Source organism: Bubalus kerabau, chromosome 7 (assembly GCF_029407905.1).
Source record: "Bubalus kerabau isolate K-KA32 ecotype Philippines breed swamp buffalo chromosome 7, PCC_UOA_SB_1v2, whole genome shotgun sequence".
Taxonomy (NCBI): Eukaryota; Metazoa; Chordata; class Mammalia; order Artiodactyla; family Bovidae; genus Bubalus; species Bubalus kerabau.
This window is the reverse complement of record NC_073630.1, coordinates 61,308,630-61,331,513: the sequence shown is the minus strand read 5'-3', so window position 1 is coordinate 61,331,513 and position 22,884 is coordinate 61,308,630. Positions and strand designations below refer to the sequence as shown.

The following is a 22,884-nucleotide window of genomic DNA, read 5'->3' as shown; positions in this document are numbered from 1 at the left end:
ACTGAATCCTATTTCTGGAACTGGTCTTGGTTGGCCACATACTACTTCCTAAGTCAGAGGTCAGATAACGGGAGCATCAACGCACGACCCACGTGTGCCAGTGGGACTCGCCCAACATCTGACTGTTTGTGGCTGGCCTGGTTATTTCCAAGCCTGGCCTGTGATCAACCTCACAGACAAACAAAACTGACTCTCTGAGTATAACTGTTACCCTAACCTTTAAAAAGCTTAAGTGGGGGCTTCTGTGATGGTCCAGCAGCTAAGACTCTGTGCCCCCAATGCAGGGGGCCTGGTTCAATCACTGGTCAGGGAACTAGATCCCACATGTTGCAACTAAGATCTGGGGCCGCCAAGTAAATAAATACTAAAAATAAATAAAATAAAAAGCTTAAAGGAACCATAATTGAAATAGCAACTTTTTCATATCAAAAAAATGTCAACTGAGTGATAAAAATTCTGTGACAAACCTCCATTCTATTATTGTTTCTTTTTGCCATTAAGAAGCACAGTAAACTAAATGAAATTAAATTAATTAAATTGAATGTAAAGCATCATTTTAAATTTGCAAGCAATTTCAGCTTTCACATCCTGATGCTTAACACATCTGATTTGAAAGTTCTTTTAAGAAATGGATAACTAATAAATTAAATTTCCAGTGACGAAATTACATTTTTGTTTGGCACAATGAAAACACACAAAAAACTTATTTTACTCCAAAGTAATAGTTTTGAATTATATTCAAGATAAATTTTATAATTAAAAAACAGTCAAGTTACCAAGACACCTTTACCCTCTTCGGGATTTGGGTATTTCACTGTTGGGAACTCAGGATCAGGGTCCTTCTGTTCGGGAACAGCCTCGGGAGGAACAAAGTCGAATGCCTTGAAAGCCGACTGCACGAAGCTGTGACCCACACCATGGACAGAGGTATGCACAAACTTCACCTTGGTCTCCTTGTTCACAGCCCTAGAAACAGACATGTGGAGAACGAGAAGATACACAAGCATGGCTCTCAAAACGAAAGGTTTGCAAAATATCAAGGAACCAGATATTTGAACATAAGATTTCAAAATAATAAGAATGTATAAGACAACTGAGTATCTTTCAAAATTCTATTAAAAAAAAAAAAAGAAAAAAAGCTTTTTCACTCTCTTCCAAACATACACGCTCCCACAACACATTGTTTTAAATTTCACTCTGTAGTTACTTCCTGCAAATCCAATTACTTTTGGATTTTGTTTCATGCTACAACTTTCACACCTACAGTGGGTTCCAGGAAGGACTCCCAGCTGGCCCATGGCAGTACCTGCACACAGCAGTGCCAGCTCCAGGGCTTCAACTATTCTCTACCATCTTCACATATGATTTTCAAAATGTCCCTTTGAACACAATGTGATGGAACTTCCCATATACAGATGTATAATTAATAAAACATTTTCTTTGTCAAGTAACAATCCTATTTAGCAAAGTGCTCTGATTGAGGGACTTAATGTAGAATAAAAATAACATCAAAATTAACAGCAGAAGTTATAGAAAATGTAAATACAAAGTGTTAAAAAATTCCAGCTATCTGACTGCTAGGTTCTAAGGTAGTGTGCACTTCTTTTGGCAATGAGTAAATGAACAAGGTCTTCCTTAAGACAACAGTAGTTTAAAACAAACATATCTTTGAAAATAAATACATCTAGAAAAATAAATATGCAAGATTAGTGAGAACAAATCTGGAAAAGATAGAATTCAGAAGTTGATCCAGCTTGAATTGGGAAATATGTGAGCAGCAGTAAGGCTTAGTGGTTAACATGATTTGGAGACAGATTCTAAATTTAAATCCTGGAGATCTGCTACTTTTATTTGGCTGCCCTGGGTTTTAGTTGTAACACACAGGATCTTAGATCTTTGTCGCAGCATGTGAGATCTTTAGTTGTGGCATGTGGGATCTAGTTCCCTGACCAGAGATCAAACTCGGGCCCCCTGCATTGGGAGCGTGAAGTCTTAGCCACTGGACCACTAGGAAAGTCCCTAGAGCTCTGCCACTGCTAAGCTGTGTGGCTGTTGCTTATTTTCTGTGACCTCTCTGAGTTACAGTTTTCTCATCTATAAAATGGCAATATATCAGAACTTACCCTCAGCATTACTGTGATGATTAAAATAAGATGAATTAATTAGTACAAAGGAAGGGAATATAGCAATTATCTGATAGATAATAGCACTTAAATCATGTTAGAAATTGTCTGATTAAAGGTGGTATTTCCAATTAGTCAAAGAAAAATAGATTCTTTAGTTTAATATGTTAGTACAATTGCACTTTTTAGAAAGAATTTAATCTGCTTTCCTACTTTATGCCTCATACAAAATTAAAAATAACTAAGAATTCAAGATTTAAACATTGCAAAATGTGGACTTCCCTGGAATACAGTGGTTAGGACTCTGTGCTTCCACTGCAGGGGACACAGATTTGATCCCTGGCTCGGGAACTAAAATCTCACATGTCATGTGGCATGGCCAAAAACAAAACATTGCAAAATGTAAACATGAAAGCTTTAAAGTAAAACAAGAGTTGTGCTTTTTAAAAAATAATCTTGGTATAGTGAAATCTTTTTAAGTATGACACAAAACCCAGAAGTAGGCAATTAAAAGTTTCAATGAAAAAATCCAAAGGTAACAACAGACGGGAAAACAATATTTGAAATAAACAAAGACTAGTTTTTCTGTACAAGCAAAGAGGTTTCACAAATGCAAAAAAAGAACAAATACTTAGAAAAATATAGGTTAAATAAAGATAAAAATATTAATAATTAAAAATGTAAATAAAGTTAGGTATTGCTTTCATGTAGCAAACTGGGAGAGAGGAGACATTTCATAATACTCAGTGTAGGTAAGAATGTGTGTGGATCATATACTGTTATCATATTCTGTTGGTGGGAACCTCAGCTAGTATAACATTTCTAAGAGCAATTTTTTAATCATTATTAACTTTTTAACTGCATATATAATTCTGATGCCTGCACTGTATCTTTTTTTTTTGCGCCCCGCACATCTTGTGGGATCTTAGTTCCCCAACCAAGAACCAAAGCCCTGCCCTCCATAGTGAAAGCGCACAGTTCTAGCCACCATGAGGACCATCAGTTCAGTTCAGTTTAGTCGCTCAGTCACGTCCAACTCTTTGCGACCCCATGAATCGCAGCACGCCAGGCCTCCCTGTCCATCACCAACTCCCAGAGTTTACTCAAACTCACATCCATCAAGTCGGTGATGCCATCAGGAAATTCCATCTACTGTGTATTTTTTTGAATACTCTTATACACACACACACCAATACTCAAGGAACTGTGCTCAAAGTTGCAGACTCTGGCGCTACTTGGTGAATAGCAGAAAACTAGAAACCCTTAGTCTTTATGAAGTTCAGTAAGAGGGACAGAAGGAACATGCACAGATGAGTTTTGTTTGGATTACAGACCATTTTTAAATGGTCCCCAACATTTAAAAATTAGAGAATTTCATATATAAAAATCTAGGTTTCCAGTTTTTCTTAGGATAAAAAAATCAGATAACTGGTAATGCGGGATCCATGTTTGCACATGGTAACACCAATGGCATGGCAGCTCCCTTCAGGTGGGGTGGGGCTTCCACATTCCATACAGGAGCTGCCACTCCCAGACGGTCCAGCAAATACAATACTAGAGACAACCCTAAAGTTCTGCTGCTTAACCATCAGTGGTTTCTTCCTAAGGGGACAATCAGGAGTGATGGGACCCTCAGCATACTAGGGCAGGACAACCCTTCACTCAGCTCCTCTGCTTCCTATCTGTGAGCATCACATCTGTGTCACGGGGTTAAACAGACTGGTACAGTAGCCATTAAAACACAACGGTCAGGACTAATGGGAGCTAATACGGAAAGGTATCCATGACAAATTAACCAGAGGGAAAAAGGCATAGAACAAGACACATGCACTCTATATTCTTAGTTACAATTTGGAAATACTAATATATTACATGTATATATGTTTATATATGAAATGAAAATTTCTGGGAAGATAAAAAAAGTCAACATTTTCTTTTTTCTTTTTTTTAATATAAATTTATTTAATTGGACTCTCCTTTTTCTCAACATTTTCTATTTGACACCTTCCAACAAGCTTTTTTTTTACATACATATATACAAGTATGCACACACACACACACACACATATATAGATATATGTATATATATCATACACACACACACACACACACACACACACACACTGCTTTCCTGGTGGCTCAGACAGTAAAGTGTCTGCCTGCAATTCAGGTGACCCAGGTTCGAACCCTAGGTCGGGAAGATCCCCTGGAGAAGGAAATGCAAACCAACTCCAGTACTCCTGCCTGCAAAATCCTATGGACAGAGGAGCCTGGGTAGCCTATGGGGTTGCAAAGAGTTGGACGTGACTGAGTGACTTCACTTTCTTTCTTTACAGGCACATATACATATATATGAATCTACAACAGAGGTCAGAAAACCACAGCCTGTGGGCTAGCCACCTGCTTCTACAGTCAAAGGATCTACCACTGAGCTATGCCCCTGAAACCCATTTTTATAAACATTTTTTTTTTAACACAGCTATGTTTGTGTTCATTCATTTCCATATTATCTATGGCTGCTTTCTTGCAAACACAGAGTTGGGTAGTTGAGCAACACAGTGGCTCACAAAGCCAAAAGCATTCACTATCTTTTTAAGAAAAGTTGCCAACCCCTCATCTACAGCCTCTTAAGTCAGATGCAATAACAGTATATGTAGTATAGAATACCAGTTGAGGACAAAAATGTAATGAAAACATAATTTGGTTGAATCACATTAATTTAACTCACTTGAGGTGAGTTTCCAACCCATTTACCTGTGAAAACAGTATTTTTTAAGGTCTTCAAAATAGTCTTTATTGATGGAAGCGCTTGGGTCATGTAGGAGCAGACTGCCATTGAGTACAGAATCGTCCCAGGCTTGAGGCCATGGTTCTAGATTTTCTTCAATAGCCTGTGAAATCCCTTTATCATGAGGAGAGATGATCTGAGCCCCATTATCCCAATAGACCTGGAGAACATGGGAACATATCCAGACAATTTAGAGTTCATCCATTCCCTGTGCTTCCAAGGCACAGACTTCAGATGGAAGGACATAAGTATGGAAAGAAAAATAAAAATACCTTATAACCATTATCCTGCTTTGGATTGTGAGAGGCAGTTATCATGATTCCAGCACAAAGTTTCAAATGTGATACTGTGTAGGGCTGTAATATAGTAGGAAACAAGAACAATTTGAAGCAAAATATTAGATATATTTAAAAGGTCTATCATACATTGTTTGTACCATTTTCCCTTTAATAAACATAATATATAAATATCATAATGTGTCATACAATATTTTTGTACCACATCCAAGGAGTATACTCTGATTACCCTTAAAACTAACTCACTGCTCAAAATTTTGTGATGTGTACCCTAAGTAAGAAAGGCGAGTATTTTCCTGTGTATCTTTTTATCCTATCTTCTTCTTGGTGAAGGTAGAAAATTCTTTACACAGTATGATGCTCTGATTCTCCAATGCACATCCTCTTTTAAGCCTTCTGCTTAGGAAGGAAGCTTATGGCTTCAGTTTATTCTCTCCAACTGCATCCTCTGCTCTTCTTTCCCTGATTTGCTTTTAAATAAAAGGTTGAGGAAAATGTGAACAACATGGAGAGAGCTCTCAGAGCTTGCATTTATCTCCCACTCCAGGGCTGACTGTCCCGCTCTTGTATTTCTACATAGCTCCCATCTTTATAAGACTACTTCCCCACATGGGGAGAGGATCCCCTATGGCTATACCTGAGGTTTACTCTACACAGGGAGCTGAAATTCTACCTGTCTGTCCCCCTCTATCCTTCCACCAAAAATCACTGTGGTCACTTGCCCCTCTAGGAGGTATCTCACGTTCCCCAGGTGTCCTGGAGCAAAGAAAAAGGGAGAATTACTCCACTACTTGGGCCAGTGATCATGAGACACTTATTTAATTCATGTCTGATATAAAAACAATAGCTACCAACATTAATATAGTACAGAAGACCAAGGATGCCTGAACACACTGCAGTTTTTCCATCAAACAGTAAAATTTGAGCCACATCTGGATGTGACATTGAGCATCTGCTGGGATATTTACAAGCTAGGAGGAGCTGCACTTACCTGTCCGTGCGCTAGAGACAGTAAATGCAAAGCTAGTGGAGATTACTTCTGTATTTATACACTCTCATTTCTACTTGATGGAAGTTAGTGCATTCGAATTACGTTTTTGGTTTAATTTCTACAAACATATATTTTGAGCATCTGGCCCTACTCTTAAAAGTTCATTCTACGTAAAAGGAACAGCTGTCATAGTACCTGTTATCTTTTTCTTTAGATTCTGTTTCAATAGGAATTTAATAAAAATCTTACTAAAACATGCCAAGCATGCTTCTGGTACTGGCTATGAATAGGATTTAGAGTGAAACACTCATATATAAAAAGTTGGTACACCAATTTGTCAAAAATTTCATGGTAAGACATGGTTTGAGGTGAATTCAGATTTAGATCCCAGAAGTTTCCTAATTGCGGTAGCTGAGAAAAAGAATACAAACCAAATTAAAAAGCAAAAAGACAAACAGACAAAAGACATTCTGCTAACGAGCTAAAATATCTTCTGAATGCAAGCAAAAGAAAAAAATGCATTAAAAAAAAGAAATAAATTCTGATGAATCAAAAGTTGAACACCAGAGAAATATTACTAGGGTGTGGGAGGAACATTCCTGGAAAGTCTTGATAAAAGGCAAGGAGCCCTTCTGTCTTTCAAACAACTGAATCCCAAGAGCACTAAAAATGGCAAAACCTGGCCATGTCCCACCCCTGATCCTGGGACAGGAAATTATAAAAGCAAACACTTACCACAAAAGGGGTTGGGGTTATATCAGAAAACAAGTACACCGGAATCCCCTGGCTGATAAACGTGGTTGCAGCAAGTCGGGCAAATCTGGAAATACAGAGTGACAGGGGAGAAAAGGAGAGTAGAGCTGTCAGGGGAGCAGGTGACAACAGAGAAGAAAATGAAGGTCCAGCCATTTATTTTTTTATATTTATTTGACCGCCCCAGGTCTCAGTTGCAGCCCTCCAGATCTTTAGGTGCAGCATGCAAGCTCTTAGTTGTGGCATGTGGCATCTAGTTCCCTGATCTGGGATCAAACCCAGGCCCCCTGCATTGGGAGCATGGAGTCTAGCCAGTGGACCACCAGGGAAGTCCCCCAACCGTTTCTTTAGACTGAGAACAGCAGCCAGATCAATGAAAACCTTAATTATACTCTACTGGCAGAGAACATTAAGCCTGGAGGAACCTAAGGAGTCATTTCATTCCACCCTTTTGTTTAAGAGAAATGGGACTAAAGTTGAGAAAGGCCAGATGACTTGTCCCATGTCCACCGGGCACACAGCAGCTAAGCCAGGCTGCACCCAAGTCTCTCAGCTCTCTTCCATCTCAGCGGGTCTCAGCCAAGGGCAGTGCTGCTCCCAAGGGACACCTGAATTATCTGGAGACAATTTCGGTTGTCACCGGGGTAGGGTGCTAGTGGCAGCTGGTGGTGGAGGCCAGGGATGCTGCTAAGCATCCACACTGCACAGGGCAGTGCCTATAATGAAGAGTTATCTGGCCCTGTACCAAGTCGCATGGCACCAGGCAGAATGGAGAAATCTCTATCTACAGCTGTCACTGCCCAGGATATGCCATGAAGACTAGTGTTTGATTCAATGTTGTCCTCTACAAAACACACGGCACACTGTCGTGAGTGAGTGTGAGATATACATGGGATACACGTCTGTATATGGTAATTATACATCTTGGCTCCTTTCAGCTCTTAAAAGATGACAAGTTTTTGACACTTTGACATATTTCTCAATTTCCACAGCATCTGGCTTAGGGCAGGACACAGAACATGGCAGCAAGTCTTTCTTCATGCTTAAAGTATTTCATCATAATAAACAATTTACTTCCAATGAACAACATTACACTATTAGAGGATTAAACAAAGTATTTGATCATTCTCTCAAATATTTCTTGAGCACTAACTGCATGGAACACTATTTTGGGAGCTGGCTAGGGCAAAAACAGCAGATCTTTAACAACTCAGGCATTAAAATTCCTAGAATTAAGAGTAATACGAAAATGATCTTGACAATTTAAAAAATGCCCCTATATAGGAGAAAGTAAAAAAACAACAAATTTTAGCAAAAATAATTTCAATAAAAACCTGAATTAGATACATACTGCATTCACTAGAAGGTACAGAAGTCACTTTTACAACCTCAGGAAATGACATTGTTCATGGTAAGCTATCGAGAGGAAGTGTTCCAGTAAAAAAGGGGGTCATATGACATGATTATGACCAGTGATGGGCAAACTCCAGGCATTCTGTAAATAAAGTTGTACAAAACTTTACTCAGTCATGAATTGTTCATGGCTGTTTTCACGCTACATGGCAGAGCTGCGTGGTTGTAACGGAGACTGTGCAGCCTACAGTGTGTAAGATACTTACTATTTGCCCTTTAGGGAAAAAGTTTGCTGACCCCTGGTGCCAGCCTCTTTATGTTTAAATTGTGGTACCTTCTCTCACTTTATGATCTCAGAGCAAAAAGTACATAGATTACAGGTTTTGTGAGGACTAAATAAGTAAATACCTAGGTGCCTAACTCGCATTCAGCACTTGAATGATTCTAGCATCACCACCACCACCAACACTACCACCATCACCAACACTACCACCACCACCACCACCACCACCACCATCACCATCACCACCATCACCATCACCATCACCATCATCACCACCATCACCATCACCATCATCATCACCACCATCACCACCATCACCATCATCATCACCACCATCATCATCACCACCATCACCATCACCACACCACCATCACCATCACCACCATCACCATCATCATCACCACCACCACCACACCACCATCACCAACACTACCACCACCACCACCATCACCAACACCACCACCACCACCACCATCATCATCACCACCATCACCATCACCATCATCATCACCACCATCACCATCATCATCACCACCATCACCACCACCACACCACCATCACCAACACTACCACCACCACCACCATCACCATCACCACCATCACCATCATCATCACCACCACCACACCACCATCACCAACACTACCACCACCACCACCATCACCAACACCACCACCACCACCACCATCATCATCACCACCATCACCATCACCATCATCATCACCACCATCACCATCATCATCACCACCATCACCACCACCACACCACCATCACCAACACTACCACCACCACCACCATCACCATCACCACCATCACCATCATCATCACCACCATCACCATCACCACCACCACACCACCATCACCAACACTACCACCACCACCACCATCATCACCACCATCACCATCACCATCATCATCATCATCACCACCATCACCATCATCATCACCACCATCACCATCACCATCATCATCACCACCATCACCATCACCACCACCACACCACCATCACCAACACTACCGCCACCACCACCATCACCATCATCACCATCACCAGCATCATCTGCCTATAGCTACAAAAGACAGTCTCATTGGTTTGGGAATGTTACAAGAATGCACTTTGCAATGGGCATTTAAGAATGAGAAGAAGCTCATGAGGCTTATAAATAGCAGAAGAAAAAAATTTCATAAAAGGAAGGAAAGTGAGGAGAAATAATGCTGCTGTTGTTCAGTTGCCCAGTAGTGTCCGACTCCTTGAGACCCCATGGACTGCCATACGACAGGCCTCTATGTCCCTCACCATCTCCTGAAGTTTTGCCCAAGTTCATGTCCATTGCATCCAGCCATCTAAATCCTCTGACGCCCTCTTCTACTTCTGCCTTCAATCTTTCCCAGAATCAGGGACTTTTCCAACAAGTCAGCTTTTTGCATCAGATGACCAAAATACTGGAGTTTCAACTTCGGCATCATTCCTTCCAACAAGTATTCAGGGTTGATTTCCCTTAAGATTGACTGATTTGATCTCCTTGCTGTCCAAGGGACTCTCAGGAGTCTTCTCCAGCACCATAGTTCAAAGGCATTGAGACTGGAGATATCAAGGGAACATTTTGCCCAAGGATGGGCACAATAAATGACAAACGGTAGAGACCCCAGCAAACGCTGAAGAGATCAAGAAGGGAAGGAAAAAATACATGGAAGAACCATATAAAAAAGATCCAGATGAACTGGATGACAATGATGGTGTGGTCAGCCACCCAGAGCCAGACATTCTGGAGAAAGTCAAGTGGGCCTTAGGAAGCACTGCTGTTAACAAAGCTAGTGTATGCGACAGAATTCCAGTAGAACTATTCAAAACCCTCAAGGATGATGCCATCAAGGTGCTGCATTCAATATGTCAGCAAATCTGGAAGACCAAGCAGTGACCACAGGATTGGACAAGGTCAATTCTCATCCCAATTCCCAAAAAAGGTAGACGAAAGAATGTGCTAACCACTGGACAATTGTACGCATCGCCCATGCTATTAAGGTCATGCTTAAAATCTTGCATGCTAGGCTTCAGCATTATGTGAACCAAGAACTTCCAGATGTCTAAGCTGGATTTAGAAAAGGAAGAGGAACCAGAAATAATATTGCCACTTAGAAAAAACTGCCTTAGATAGGTATTAAGCTCTACATTGTCTAAATAATTACATTTTCTTAACTCAAACATAAAACCAGAATTCTTAAAAGTTACGAACAGAACCTACCCATCTTTTTTATAGTTAAGCAATATAGCTGACAAATGTATTTAACGCCAACCTATTGAAATGGTGATTACAAATAAAACTACAAAATACACGACAAAAATACAGTTTCCTAAACATTAATATCTTTACATACCTTCTGCTGCTGCCTCCACTTGCTGGATGGGCTCGAGCATCAAAGCTGATCACAACACCTCTTTGCTTCAGGTCACTGAATTGTTTTTCTAGGTACCTGCAAAATCCCTAAAAAACACCCATGAATTAAAAGACTATGTACGTTTTAAGACACTAAACCAAAAAATTGATCAAGTTTTCTCTGCTTCCACAAGAGAATACTGTAGCAGGAGAGAAATCCCTCAGTAACTAAGTGAACTGCACAATAGGAAAATAACAGCTTTATTTATTTTCTATCTGTATGTATCAGGTACTGTGTTGGACACTTAGTGTTTATTATCAGTAATCCCAGATGAACTTGGCCAAGAAATCCCATTTTACAGATGGAAAAGCTAGAACTTTCAATGACTGGCCCAGTTTCAGATACACAAATAGCAGAGCCTAGATTTGTACCTGCAAGCCATGAAATTAAAAGAGGCCTGCTCCTTGGAAGAAAAGCTATGACAAACCTAGAGAGTACACTAAAAAGCAGAGATATTATTTTGCCAACAAAGGTCCGTCTAGTCAAAGCTATGGTTTTTCCAGTAGTCATGTATGGATGTGAGAGTTGGACCATAAAGAGCACCGAAGAATTGATACTTTTGAACCGTGGTGTTGGAGAAGACTCTTGAGAGTCCCTTGGACTGCAAGGAGATCAAACCAGTCAATCCTAAATGAAATCAACCCTGAATATTCATTGGAAGGACTGATGTTAAAGTTGAAGCTCCACTACTTTGGCCACCTGATGCAAACCACTGACTCATTTGAAAAGACCCTGATCCTGGGAAGATTGAAGGCAGGAGGAGAAGGGGACAACAGAGGATGAGATGGTTGCATAGCATCACTGACTCGATGGACATGAGTTTGAGGAAGCTCCGGGAATTGGTGATGGACAGGGAAGCCTGGCGTGCTGCAGTCCATGGGGTTGCAAAGAGTTGGACATGACTTAGCGAATGAACAACAACAGACTTGTGCCTGGGTCTGGTTAGAGGTGGTTCAGTGCTAAATTAAAAGTACACAGAATCTGTGGGCTTATACCACCACTTATGAGCAAATGACAAGTTCCTTAATCTCTCAGTGCCTCAGTTTTCTCTTCTGTAAAATGGGAATAGTACCTACTTCTAAGGACTGCATGAGGACTAACTGAGTTAAAACATGCCATGAGCTAAGAATCCAACACCAAGGATGCACTGTGTGTTCGCTGTCACGAGCATTATTTTTACGGTCATTTTCCTTCAAAGCTTGCACCCATTTTATACAAATCTAAAATCTCTGAGGACAAGGAGGTGTTTCAGATAGTTCAACCTGCTCTATATAAAGAAAAGTAAAAGAAATTCAACACAGTTGGTAAGATTTTGTCAGTTAACAGATCTAAACTCGTTCTGTTTGTGAAATTATTTTCCAGCAGACAGGTCTTAAGGAGGGTCTATCAGTCCACTATTATACAAATAAAAATTGTGCAGAGTTTGGGCTATTCCCATCCACCTAGAAATGGTCGAACACACAATTCCTGCATTTTAGTGGGTACAGTAACATCACCTCAGTCTGAAATATGGACGATTAGAAACCTGTGAACTTTGACTTCAAGAGGTTCCGATTACTGGACAAAATAGGTTTATTACAGGAAAAAAAAGAACTCTGGTTGATTGCGTTATAATCACGGTTCATATTACTTGTTTCACTTTGATTAAAGGAAGTCATAAAATGAAGCGTAACTCCTGTTTTTGGTAGGGCAATATTTCACAGCTTTGTTGCCAGAGTGGTGCCAGTTAGAAAGCCTTTAGCTTTTCTTGTACAAAAGTACTGCGTTGGGCAAATCTTCTGAAGCTTCTGAGGGATGCAAAGTAACAAGCACACATGGGAGCTGTTTTGTGGGGTTCCTAGAAGGTACAATGGCACCCCACTCCAGTACTCTTGCCTGGAAAATCCCATGGATGGAGGAGCCTGGTAGGCTGCAGTCCATGGGGTCACTAAGAGTCGGAGACGACTGAGCGAGTTCACTTTCACTTTTCACTTTCATGCATTGGAGAAGGAAATGGCAACCCATTCCAGTGTTATTGCCTGGAGAATCCCTGGGACGGGGGAGCCTGGTGGGCTGCCGTCTATGGGGTCGCACAGAGTCGGACAGACTGAAGCGACTTAGCAGCAGCAGTAGAAGGTACACAGATGCTCACACTCCAAGGCTTCCCATAGTGATAGTGCCCTCTCTCTGGCCCTGGTGGACCCCTGAGGTACGGCCCCAGTGTTCAAGAGGGTTAAAAGCATTCAGTTCAGTTCAGTCATTCAGTCGTGTCCAACTCTGCGACCCCACGGACTACAGCACACCAGGCTTCCCTGTCCATTACCAACTCCCGGAGCTTACTCAAACTCATGTCCATCGAGTCAGTGAGGCCATTCAACCATCTCATCCTCTGTCGTCCCCTTCTCCTCCTGCCTTCAGTCTTTCCCAGGGTCAGGGTCTTTTCAAATGAGTCAGCTCTTCACATTAGGTGGCCAAAGTATTGAAGTTTCAGCTTCAGCATCAGTCCTTCCAATGAATATTCGGGACTGATTTCCTTTAGGACTGACTCATTGGATCTTCTTGCAGTCCAAGGGACTCTCAAGAGTCTTCTCCAACACCACAGTTCAAAAGCATCAATTCTTCTGTGCTCAGCTTTCTTTATAGTGCAAATCTCACATCCATATATGACCACTGGAAAAATCATAGCTTTGACTAGACGGACCTTTGTTGGTAATGTCTCTGTTTTTAATATGCTGTCTGGGTTGGTCATAGCTTTTCTTCCAAGGAGCAAGCGTCTTTTAATTTCATGGCTGCATTCCCTGTTGTCAATGATTTTGGAGCCCAAGAAAATAAAGTCCGTAACTGTTTCCATTGTTTCCCCATCTATTGCCATGAAGTGATGGGACTGGATGCCACGATCTTAGTTTTTTGAGTGTTGAATTTTAAGCCAGCCTTTTCTCTTCTTTCACCTTCATCAAGAGGTTCTTTAGTTCCTCTTCTCTTTCTGCCATAAGGGTAGTGTCAGATGTTTAAAACTAAGATACTTTAAACTAAAGCACTCAGCCTTAGTCTAAAATCCTTATTGTCTTCAAAGGGCTCTAAAAAACTCTAGGGCCTGCTGAGGTTGAGTACCTGAGGGCACAACTAAGAGAAGGTGGGATGCTTTTTCCACAGAAGAGACTCACTGAAGGATCAAAATATGATCATAGAATAGAAGAAATACCCTCTATATAGCTTCCAAAGGTTAAACTAAACCAATATGGATGTGGCGGATTCATTTTGATATTTGGCAAAACTAATACAATTATGTAAAGTTTAAAAATAAAATAAAATTAAAAAAAATAAAATAAAATAAACCAATATGGAAAAGCCACAGAAAGACAGATTTGGCTCAAAATAAAGAAAGCATTCTTAAATGAGAATGATCCAAAGATAGGACGGCTATTTCAGAAGACAATGAATTTTCCATCATTGATGTGTCATGGCTCAGTTAAGGAACCTAACAGGAAATGATAACCTCCAGCAATGAGGCAAACAATACAAAAATTTCCCTCTAGTCTCTATCCTGTTTCCCGAGGGGATATTCCTGACTCACATCCACCAGCTTCTTAAATACAACCAGATGACTCTGGGGCACCAATAGGATGAGAGTCCACACAAGGGACCAGCAAGCAGGGAGTGTTCAGAAGACTCCAGCCTCCACACCAGCCCATGTGAGGCCAAAAGCAGCCGCCCCACTGAGCCCTACCCACATTACAGATCTGTGAGCAAAAAAAATGTGGTTGTTGTTTAAAACCACCGTGTTTCATGTGATTCATTGTACAGTCCTAGTAACAGAGCAGAGGGCAACCTTATCCATCAGCGTGATCCCATGTTATCCATAAACCAGAACGAGATTCCCAGGCTCACTTTATTCCAAGTCTTCCCTCCAGAAAGATCTCAGGGAGCCCTACTGCTTAATAGGTATGTGTAGCCTGTGGTTTCCAGGGCAATTCAGGACCTTATGCAAGATTTCTTTCTTAGGATTTTGCTAGAACATGCCCAGCTCTGTCTTTTTAAGTACACGTAAAGTACACATAATCACCAGTAGCTAATTTTCCCAGCCTTTTCTTTCCCGGACTAAAATGACCTTCATTTTTTAACATGTCCCAGCAGCTGAAGAAACAGAACGACCTGTTCCACTTCATTTCCCTCATAGACAGAACTCTCAACACTCAGCGGCAGCTGTTTTGTCAAAGGCTTCATCTTTATTCCTAAAAGCTGAATGTAGCCCCGATAGTAAAATTCACAAATAAAGGCAAGGAAACTCAGCAATAATTTCCAACTATACTATAAATTAAAACTAAACAGAACTAATAACTCTTGGTTATTTTTGCAGTTAAAAAAAGTTTAAACACTGGTATCTATACAACCATAAGAAAAGTTATAAAAACATAAAAGTCTGTTGGTTTAGTTGGTGAATTTGGAATCTGTCTGTTTTAGTTGTTATTATATCCCTGATGTCCAGCACCTAATAAATCTCTGTGAAATGAATAAATGAATGAATAAATTTCAAAACAATGCTGCTTCCACTGACTGTTCAAGCCTAACTTTATGGAGTAAATGTGTGTGACACCCTGTGCCGAAGCAAACCCACCAGATTATTCCATAATGAAACCAAATTAGGTCTGTCAAATACAAAAGGTGCCTGGAGTTAAATTAATTAAATGAGGAGGCCATTGGACTGAGGTGGCTTTAATGCCCTAGGAGCCTACTAAGCAAGCCAAAACCTAACCTCGTAAAAGCCTCAAGGTGAAGAATTCATAACTGAAGAACAGCCAATCACAAACAGCCAGCTAAGCCTGCCCAAATATGGCACCCACTTGAGCTGGAGCCAATCTATTCATTTCCTTGCTTTGTTTCTGCCTCTCCTCTATAAAAGTCTTTCCCCTAGTTCCTGTCAGTGGAGCGTTCTGAGGGCGAGCAGACTATGTGACCCTAAACATGTCACTCTTGCATGTGGATCATTTTGAGCTGAGGCAATCAAGAGCCGGCAGACCGAAGAAAAACTTTTACCTCCTTAGCTACCTAAAAGAATTCAGAAAAGAAGCCTGATCCTGAAAGAGAGCTATTACCAGAATTAACTTTAAATCTGAAAGACCTATCTGTATGGCAGGCAAATATCTACCAAACATCTCCTTTTCTACTGTCCTATGGACAGTATAAAAAACCATATATATATATTTGAAAAGTCCATCTGTCATTCTCCACTTTGAAGCTTCAACTGCTAGATTTGCCCTTGGGTCTCACTGCGTTTATGGGGCTCCTATATGTATATAATTAAACTTGTATACTCTTGTTAATCTGTCTTATGCCAATTTAATTAACAGACCAACCAAAGAATCTTGAAGTGTACAGAAAAAAGATTTTCTCCCCAACAGTTCCTAACTACTTTCAGTTTAGAACTGCTTGATTTGAATAGATTTTTGCTCAAATAAATTCTTAATAAATTTAATATGCTTCAGTTTATTTTTTAACACTGGGAAAATGTTAAGAATTAAGAAGTATAAAAATGTGGTACCTGTGTCGTCTGAATGATGGTCAAGTCATTCATATGAGAAATTCCTGCTCCCATAGCAGCTCTGAGGCCAGCTGTCCCAAATTCCATTCGAGCGCTAAAACATTTTTGTAGTTCTTCTGTATTACCTGCTGCAATGAGTTGTTTCACTGATGCCAAAGTTAAAGGATTCTGCAAAACAGGAATGTATATGCCAGATATAGTCAGGTGAATAACATAATGAAAATGCTGAAAAAAAAAAAACAACCAACCAACCCACAATAATTCTAACCTACAGGAGAAAAAAGTATATATGTATGTGTTTGAAAAGAATATATATATATATCCACATATATATATATATATATACACACACACACACATACATATACATATTGTTATTGCTGTTCTTCAGTCGCTAAGTCACGTCTGACTCTTTAGCAACTCATGGACTGCAGCCCACCAGGCTCCTGTCTATGGGGTTTTCCAGGCAAGAATACTGGAGTGGGTTGCCATTTCTTTCTCTAGGGGATCTTCCCACACCAGGGATCAAGCCCATGTCTCCTGCATTGGCAGGTGGATTATTTACCACTGAGCCACTAGGGAAGCCCACATATACATATACACACACATGTATAGGCTTTTCAGTTTTATGAGGCTTTTGAAATTTGAAATATCAAGTTGGTCTTTTAAAAATTATAATGTGTGATACTGCGATATAATAAGAAATACATGAGACTTCCCTGGCAGTCCAGTGGTTAAGACTGTACACTTTCAATGTGGGGGGTGTGGGTTCAATCCCTAATTAGCAAACTAAGATCCCACATACTGCATGGTGTGAACAAAATGTTTTTAAAAATTAAGAAATATATATTTATTGTTCCTGAGACAGTAAAGACTCTGCCTACGATGAGGGAGACCTGGGTTTGATCCCTGGGTTGGGAAGATCCCCTGGAAAAGAGAATGGCAACCCACTCCAGTATTCTTGCCTGAAGAATTCCATGGACAGAGGAGCCTGGTGGGCTACAGTTCATGGGGTCGAAAAGAGCTGGACAGGACTAAGTGACTAACACTTTATTGTTCCTAGTTTCCAGCAAAGAGGTCATAAAACCCTGAATGATTAGGATGAAAGTTGCATCTTCTGTTATTTATAATAAATCTCTTTCATCCATATCTGAGTTTATCCTAATGAGGTGACTACTGGGAACCAACCAAGTGATCAGCTGATGGGAACTTTCAACTCCATCCTCCCCCGAATTCCAATAAGGGGAGGGGCTGGAGATTAAGATTAATAACCAGTAGCCAATAATTTCAGAGAAGGCAATGGCAACCCACTCCAGTGTTCTTGCCTGGAGAATCTCAGGGTCGGGGGAGCCTGGTGGGCTGCCATCTATGGGGTCACACAGAGTTGGACATGACTGAAGTGACTTAGCAGCACCAGTAGCAGCCAATAATTTAATTAATCACATCTATGTAAAGGCACTGACGCTCTGCACCTCTTCCCACCATACCTTGCCCTATGGATCTCTTCCAGTTGACTGTTCTTGGGTTGTGTCCTTCATTAAAAAAAAATTGGTAATAATAAGTAAAGTGCCTTTCCAGAGTTCTGTAAGCTATCCTAGCAAATCACCAAACCCTAGAAGGGGGTCATGAGACCCCCTGGTTTACTGCTGCTTGGTCAGAAGTACGGGTGACAATGTGGGGCTTCTGTGGGTATTTTAAGTGGGAGCAATCTTGTGGGATGGACCCCTTAAGGGGGTCGGTGGGGGGTGGGGTCTACACTAACTCTGGGTAGTTAGTGTCACAGTTGAGTTAAACTGAAACCCAGTTGGTGTTCTCAGAAAAATGAGAACTTGTTCGGTGTGAAAAACTCAAACATTTTGTGTCTGAAGTATTACGAGTACAAGGGAATTGGTTTTCCTTTATAACATAAGTATTACTTTCTTCCCTACAAAGGTAAGCACTTTTGGAGAAACAGGATGAATACACAGGTTTTGGGGTCTAGGACTCAAAATGGAATCCCAGCCACATCATCATCCAACAAATTTATACTGTTGGGCAGAATATCTAGTTTCTTGAATTCTGAGTTTCTTCATCTCTAAAATATGAACAACCTATAACCTTCCTTACAAGGTGGTTCTGAGGTGGTTTATAAAACACCCTTTTCTGTCTGGCATCTAGTAATAATCAAATGTTCATTTTCTTCCCTAATATCTTCAAATTTTCCTAAAGTGATAATTATAATCACTTATATAATTTAAATCAAAACACTACTTTGGTAGTATTTTGGTCTTTTAAAAATTATAATGTGTGATACTGTGATATAATAAGAAATACATGAGACTTCCCTGGCAGTCAAATTTGAATCTTGCACTAACTACAATAGGCAGGCAACTAATAAAAGCCCCGTCTTATAGATGGAGAAGCCTCAGATATAGTGTCTTGCTTAAACTGCATGAAAAGCATTAACTTAGTACCTTTTCTGTTACATTGACTGCTTCAATGGACACTCACATGAATCATTCATTTTTTTGGTACAATGGTTACACAAAATGTTAAGAATGGAGAAAAATGACAATTATATTAATTTCACATCAAACTTTTAAATTAAGAATTCAGGGTAACAAACTTTATTTCTATCTTCCAGCTATCATCTCAAGTAGATAAACATGCAGGCAAAATGTGGCCACATAATTAAACTTTGAAATGCTACTGAAATAAAACACTGGTTTTCTGGAATTAAGCCCACATTTCCAGATTGTTCCAGATTCAACAAGAAACAAGTAAAAGCCCATTTTCTTAGTTAAAAGCAATAGCCACTGACCACAGAGCACAGGCTGACCTATCAGATTGTCAGGTGCCCCCAAGTTAGGGCTCAGATCTGGAATGTAAAAGCGGTTCAACAGATATTTGCGGAGAGAATGAGAAAACAGAGACTTCAAGGTCATACTCAATACCTGGTAATTCTTTCATTCACAGTGTAGACTTGGAAAATCCTAATTGACTTTCAATATCTCTAAAAGACCAAATAGCCAGAGAGAAACCAAAGGAGGCAGAAAGATAAGAATAAAAAATCAGGAGGTCAGTGGAGACCAGAATAAGATGTGCAAATGACACGTGTGTCAGGGTCCAAAGGAATGGGGATGGAGGCACGGTGGAAATGCTGGAAGGTGCCTGCTGGGTGCCCCACCACCCTTGAGGCAATCAGACCAGAGTGCTGCAATGTTTTTAGCTGGCCGCAAGTTCCCTCTGGGTGCCTGTCTCAAGTCAAAGAAGAAACTGAGAAAGGGAAGAACAAGAGTGGCAGAAATTTAAAAATGAGAAAAACACCCCCTCACCTCTATCTAGTGAGGTACTCTCTGTATACACAGATAAAACATTTTGTAGAAACTGGATTTTTATTTCTTCAAAGGGAAAGTTTTATGAAACTAATTCATTACCAGTTATGGCTTTAAAAGATTTCTACTCACTACCAGTTACTGAGTTATCAGAAATGGGGGCTTTTCCCTCCTCCAAAGAATTACAAGAAAAAGGAGTTGCCCATAGCATCCAGAAACAGTCTGTACTGGTATTTACTGGGCAGGGGCGGGAGGGTGAAGGGGAAGTTCTCACTGACTCAATATCCCAGGCCTCTACCACTGTGCAGGCTTATGGACCACGCAACTTAGTGAACAAGTGGGCAGCACCTGCTACGTGATTTTCTGGGGCCCAGTGCAAAACAAAAAAAGAACTCCTTGTTCAAAATATTTTTAAAAATTTTAAAGTGGGACAGAATATTAAACCAAGTGCTGGGCCCTCCGAGGAGAACAGGTTCTGAGCAACCCAGTGAATCTCTTGTCTTTGAAGTCAGCCCTGGAGACAGACATTGATAAATAAACCCACAAGCAAGTGTTTTTGTTTTTGGCCAATCTCTGTAAGGGGTATGAGGGAAAAGAACAGTGCGTTTAAGGAGAGAATTAGAAAAAAATAATTCACCCTTGGGAGCCAGGGAAGGCCTCTCTACATAAGCCACATTTAAGTTCAGACCTGAAACAGGAGAAACAAGTTTAGCAGGAGAGCGCCAGAGGAAATTTTCAGGAATGCAAACAGGTGCAAGAGACAGAACAAACAGGAAGTGAGAAACCCAGGTTAGAAAGGAGACTGGGAATGGTGTCTGGAGCTGAGTCCCTGCTCCAACACCTCAGAGAGTGAAAACCTGGGGTGCTGTGTCCAAGGGGCTCCCCATGTTCTTCCCAGCAAAGTCAGAGACCTGAGAAAAACGCTAGAAGCCAAGCGGGCCCAACGGAAAGCACCTATATTGGCAACCAAGCGCCTGGGAATGCCGCTCTGCCAAGTCCCCAGGAGCCTGAGGGACAGGGGGAACAATTCCGGGTCGCTGAGGGACGCACCGCCGACTGCAGAGGGCGGGCCCCGCGGGCAGAGTGGCAGGAACCCGCGGTCGCCTCTATCAGAGGAGGTCCCCGGATCCCGGCTCGCTCCCCTACTCCTGGCTCGCCGGACCGCAGGTCTGGTTGCGGAACAACCTTTCCGGGCCAACTTGGAATGGGCCACAAACCGGCCACACCGACGAGGCCTTGCGGCCGCCCCCTATCCTTCTGGCAGGACCCGCTCGGCCTTGCGGGGCGGGTGGGGAGGGAAGGAAGCACTTTCACTCACCACAGGAAAGGGGATCCCGCACCTCCCCCGGTCGCTCCCGGCCCCAAGGGACCCCTCACCTTGTCCCATCTCAGCCACTGGGCCGTCTCCTGGTCCAGCCGGGAGTCCATGCCTGCGTCGCCACTTCCCGGAGCCCCCGTCCCAGCTGCCGCCGCCAACGCCGCCACCTCCACCCGCGCGCCACCACCAAGTTCAGGAAGTGACGATATCTTCCTTCCGGCGGGGCGGGGAGAGGCGGGGGCAGGGCGGGGAGAACCGGCTCGGGAGCCACCAGCGTCCGGGAGGAAAATGACTCGCTCGCCCTAAGAGCACGCCTCCTGGCGGTGTGCCCGCGCGCCTGGGCGGGGGAGAGGGAGGCGGGGCAGCGGGATAGAAGTGTGGGGATGGAGGTGGGGCTGCCGAAAGGTCATGAGGTTACTCCTATTCCTGGTGGCTCAGACAGTAAAATGTCTGTCTGTAATTCAGGAGACCGGGGTTCGATCCCTGGGTTGGGAAGATCCCCTGGAGAAAGAAATGGCAGCCCACTCCAGTATTCTTGCCTGGAAAATCCCATGGACAGCAGAGCCTGGTAGGCTACTGTCCATGGGGTCGCAAAGAGTCGGACACGACTGAGTGACTTCATTTCACTTCACACTTCAGCCATTCATTCAGGTCCTACTGTGCTCCAGGCACCGGGTCGGGAGCCGGGATCTGAGCATCGGTAAACCCAGAGAGGAACCTAAAAATTATGCAGAAAATCTGAGGGTCAAGAATAACCGATAAAAATCTTGAAAAGAAGATTAGGTGGGATGATTAAGATAGATAGATAGTGAGACAGAATGGAGAGTCCAGAAACAAGTCTACCCGTGTGGACGTGTGTGTGTGTTTGTGCTCAGTCGTGTCGGACTCTGCGACCCCATGGACTATGGCCCAGCAGGCTTCTCTCTCCATGGGACTTTTCAGTCAAGAAGACTGGAGTGGGTTGCCGGTTCCTCTAGGGGATCTTCCCGACCCTGAGATCCAACCCATGTCTTCTGAGTCTCCTGCATTGGTAGGCAAATTCTTTACCACTAAGCCACAGTTCATTTATTTCAGAGGTGGCGCTGCAGGGCACGGGGAAAGGACGGTATTTTCAGTTAATGGTGCTAGGTCAATTGGATATCTATGAAGGAAGAAGAAAAAAGAAACTTGCGCCCCTCCCTCACATCACATCTCATATAAATATGCATTCCAGATTAGTTGTAGATCTAAGTGTGAAACATACAATGAAATTTCTTGAAACTAATGAGTTATCTTCATGATCTTAGGACCACTAACCCATAAAGGTGGAGAAGAAAATGGCAACCCACTCCAGCATTCTTGCCTGGAGAATCCCATGGGCAGAGGAACCTGTCAGGCTACAATCCATGGGGTCCCAAGAGTCCCACATGACTTAGCGACTAAACCAACCAACCAACCCATAAAGGAGATGCATGCAGTGAGCATGAAAATGTATATGCAAGAATGTCTCTAACGTCATTATTCGTAATGGCTCCCAAATGTCCATCAGCAATACAATAGATAAATACATTGTAGTATATTCATTCAATGATACAGGCAAAGTATGGTCTATTCATACAGCAGGGGAAAAGAAATATTGTACACATTATAGATACGGCTCACAAACATTATGTTCAATGAAGGGCTCCCCACCCCCAATATTGGCTTATTCCTCATATATGAAATTCTAAAATA

General features: G+C 41.8%; 1 protein-coding gene across 2 annotated transcripts in view; it reads right to left on the bottom strand.

The window, feature by feature from the left end:
- Positions 1–21,388, bottom strand: part of PGM2 (phosphoglucomutase 2) — a 41,982-nt gene extending 20,594 nt beyond the window's left edge. The window contains exons 1-7 of one of the 2 annotated variants that reach the window (XM_055588250.1): positions 21,231–21,388; positions 16,540–16,707; positions 10,962–11,068; positions 6,934–7,018; positions 5,184–5,267; positions 4,878–5,071; positions 777–966 (exon numbers count right to left, since the gene is read on the bottom strand). In XM_055588250.1, coding sequence (XP_055444225.1) covers positions 777–966; positions 4,878–5,071; positions 5,184–5,267; positions 6,934–7,018; positions 10,962–11,068; positions 16,540–16,707; positions 21,231–21,281 — 879 coding nt within the window. In that variant the 5' untranslated portion in view covers positions 21,282–21,388. Of the gene's footprint in view, positions 1–776; positions 967–4,877; positions 5,072–5,183; positions 5,268–6,933; positions 7,019–10,961; positions 11,069–16,539; positions 16,708–18,026; positions 18,047–21,230 lie in introns of those variants that run through there. The other variant, XM_055588251.1, reaches the window with a different exon arrangement.
- Positions 21,389–22,884: the final 1,496 nt, after the last annotated feature.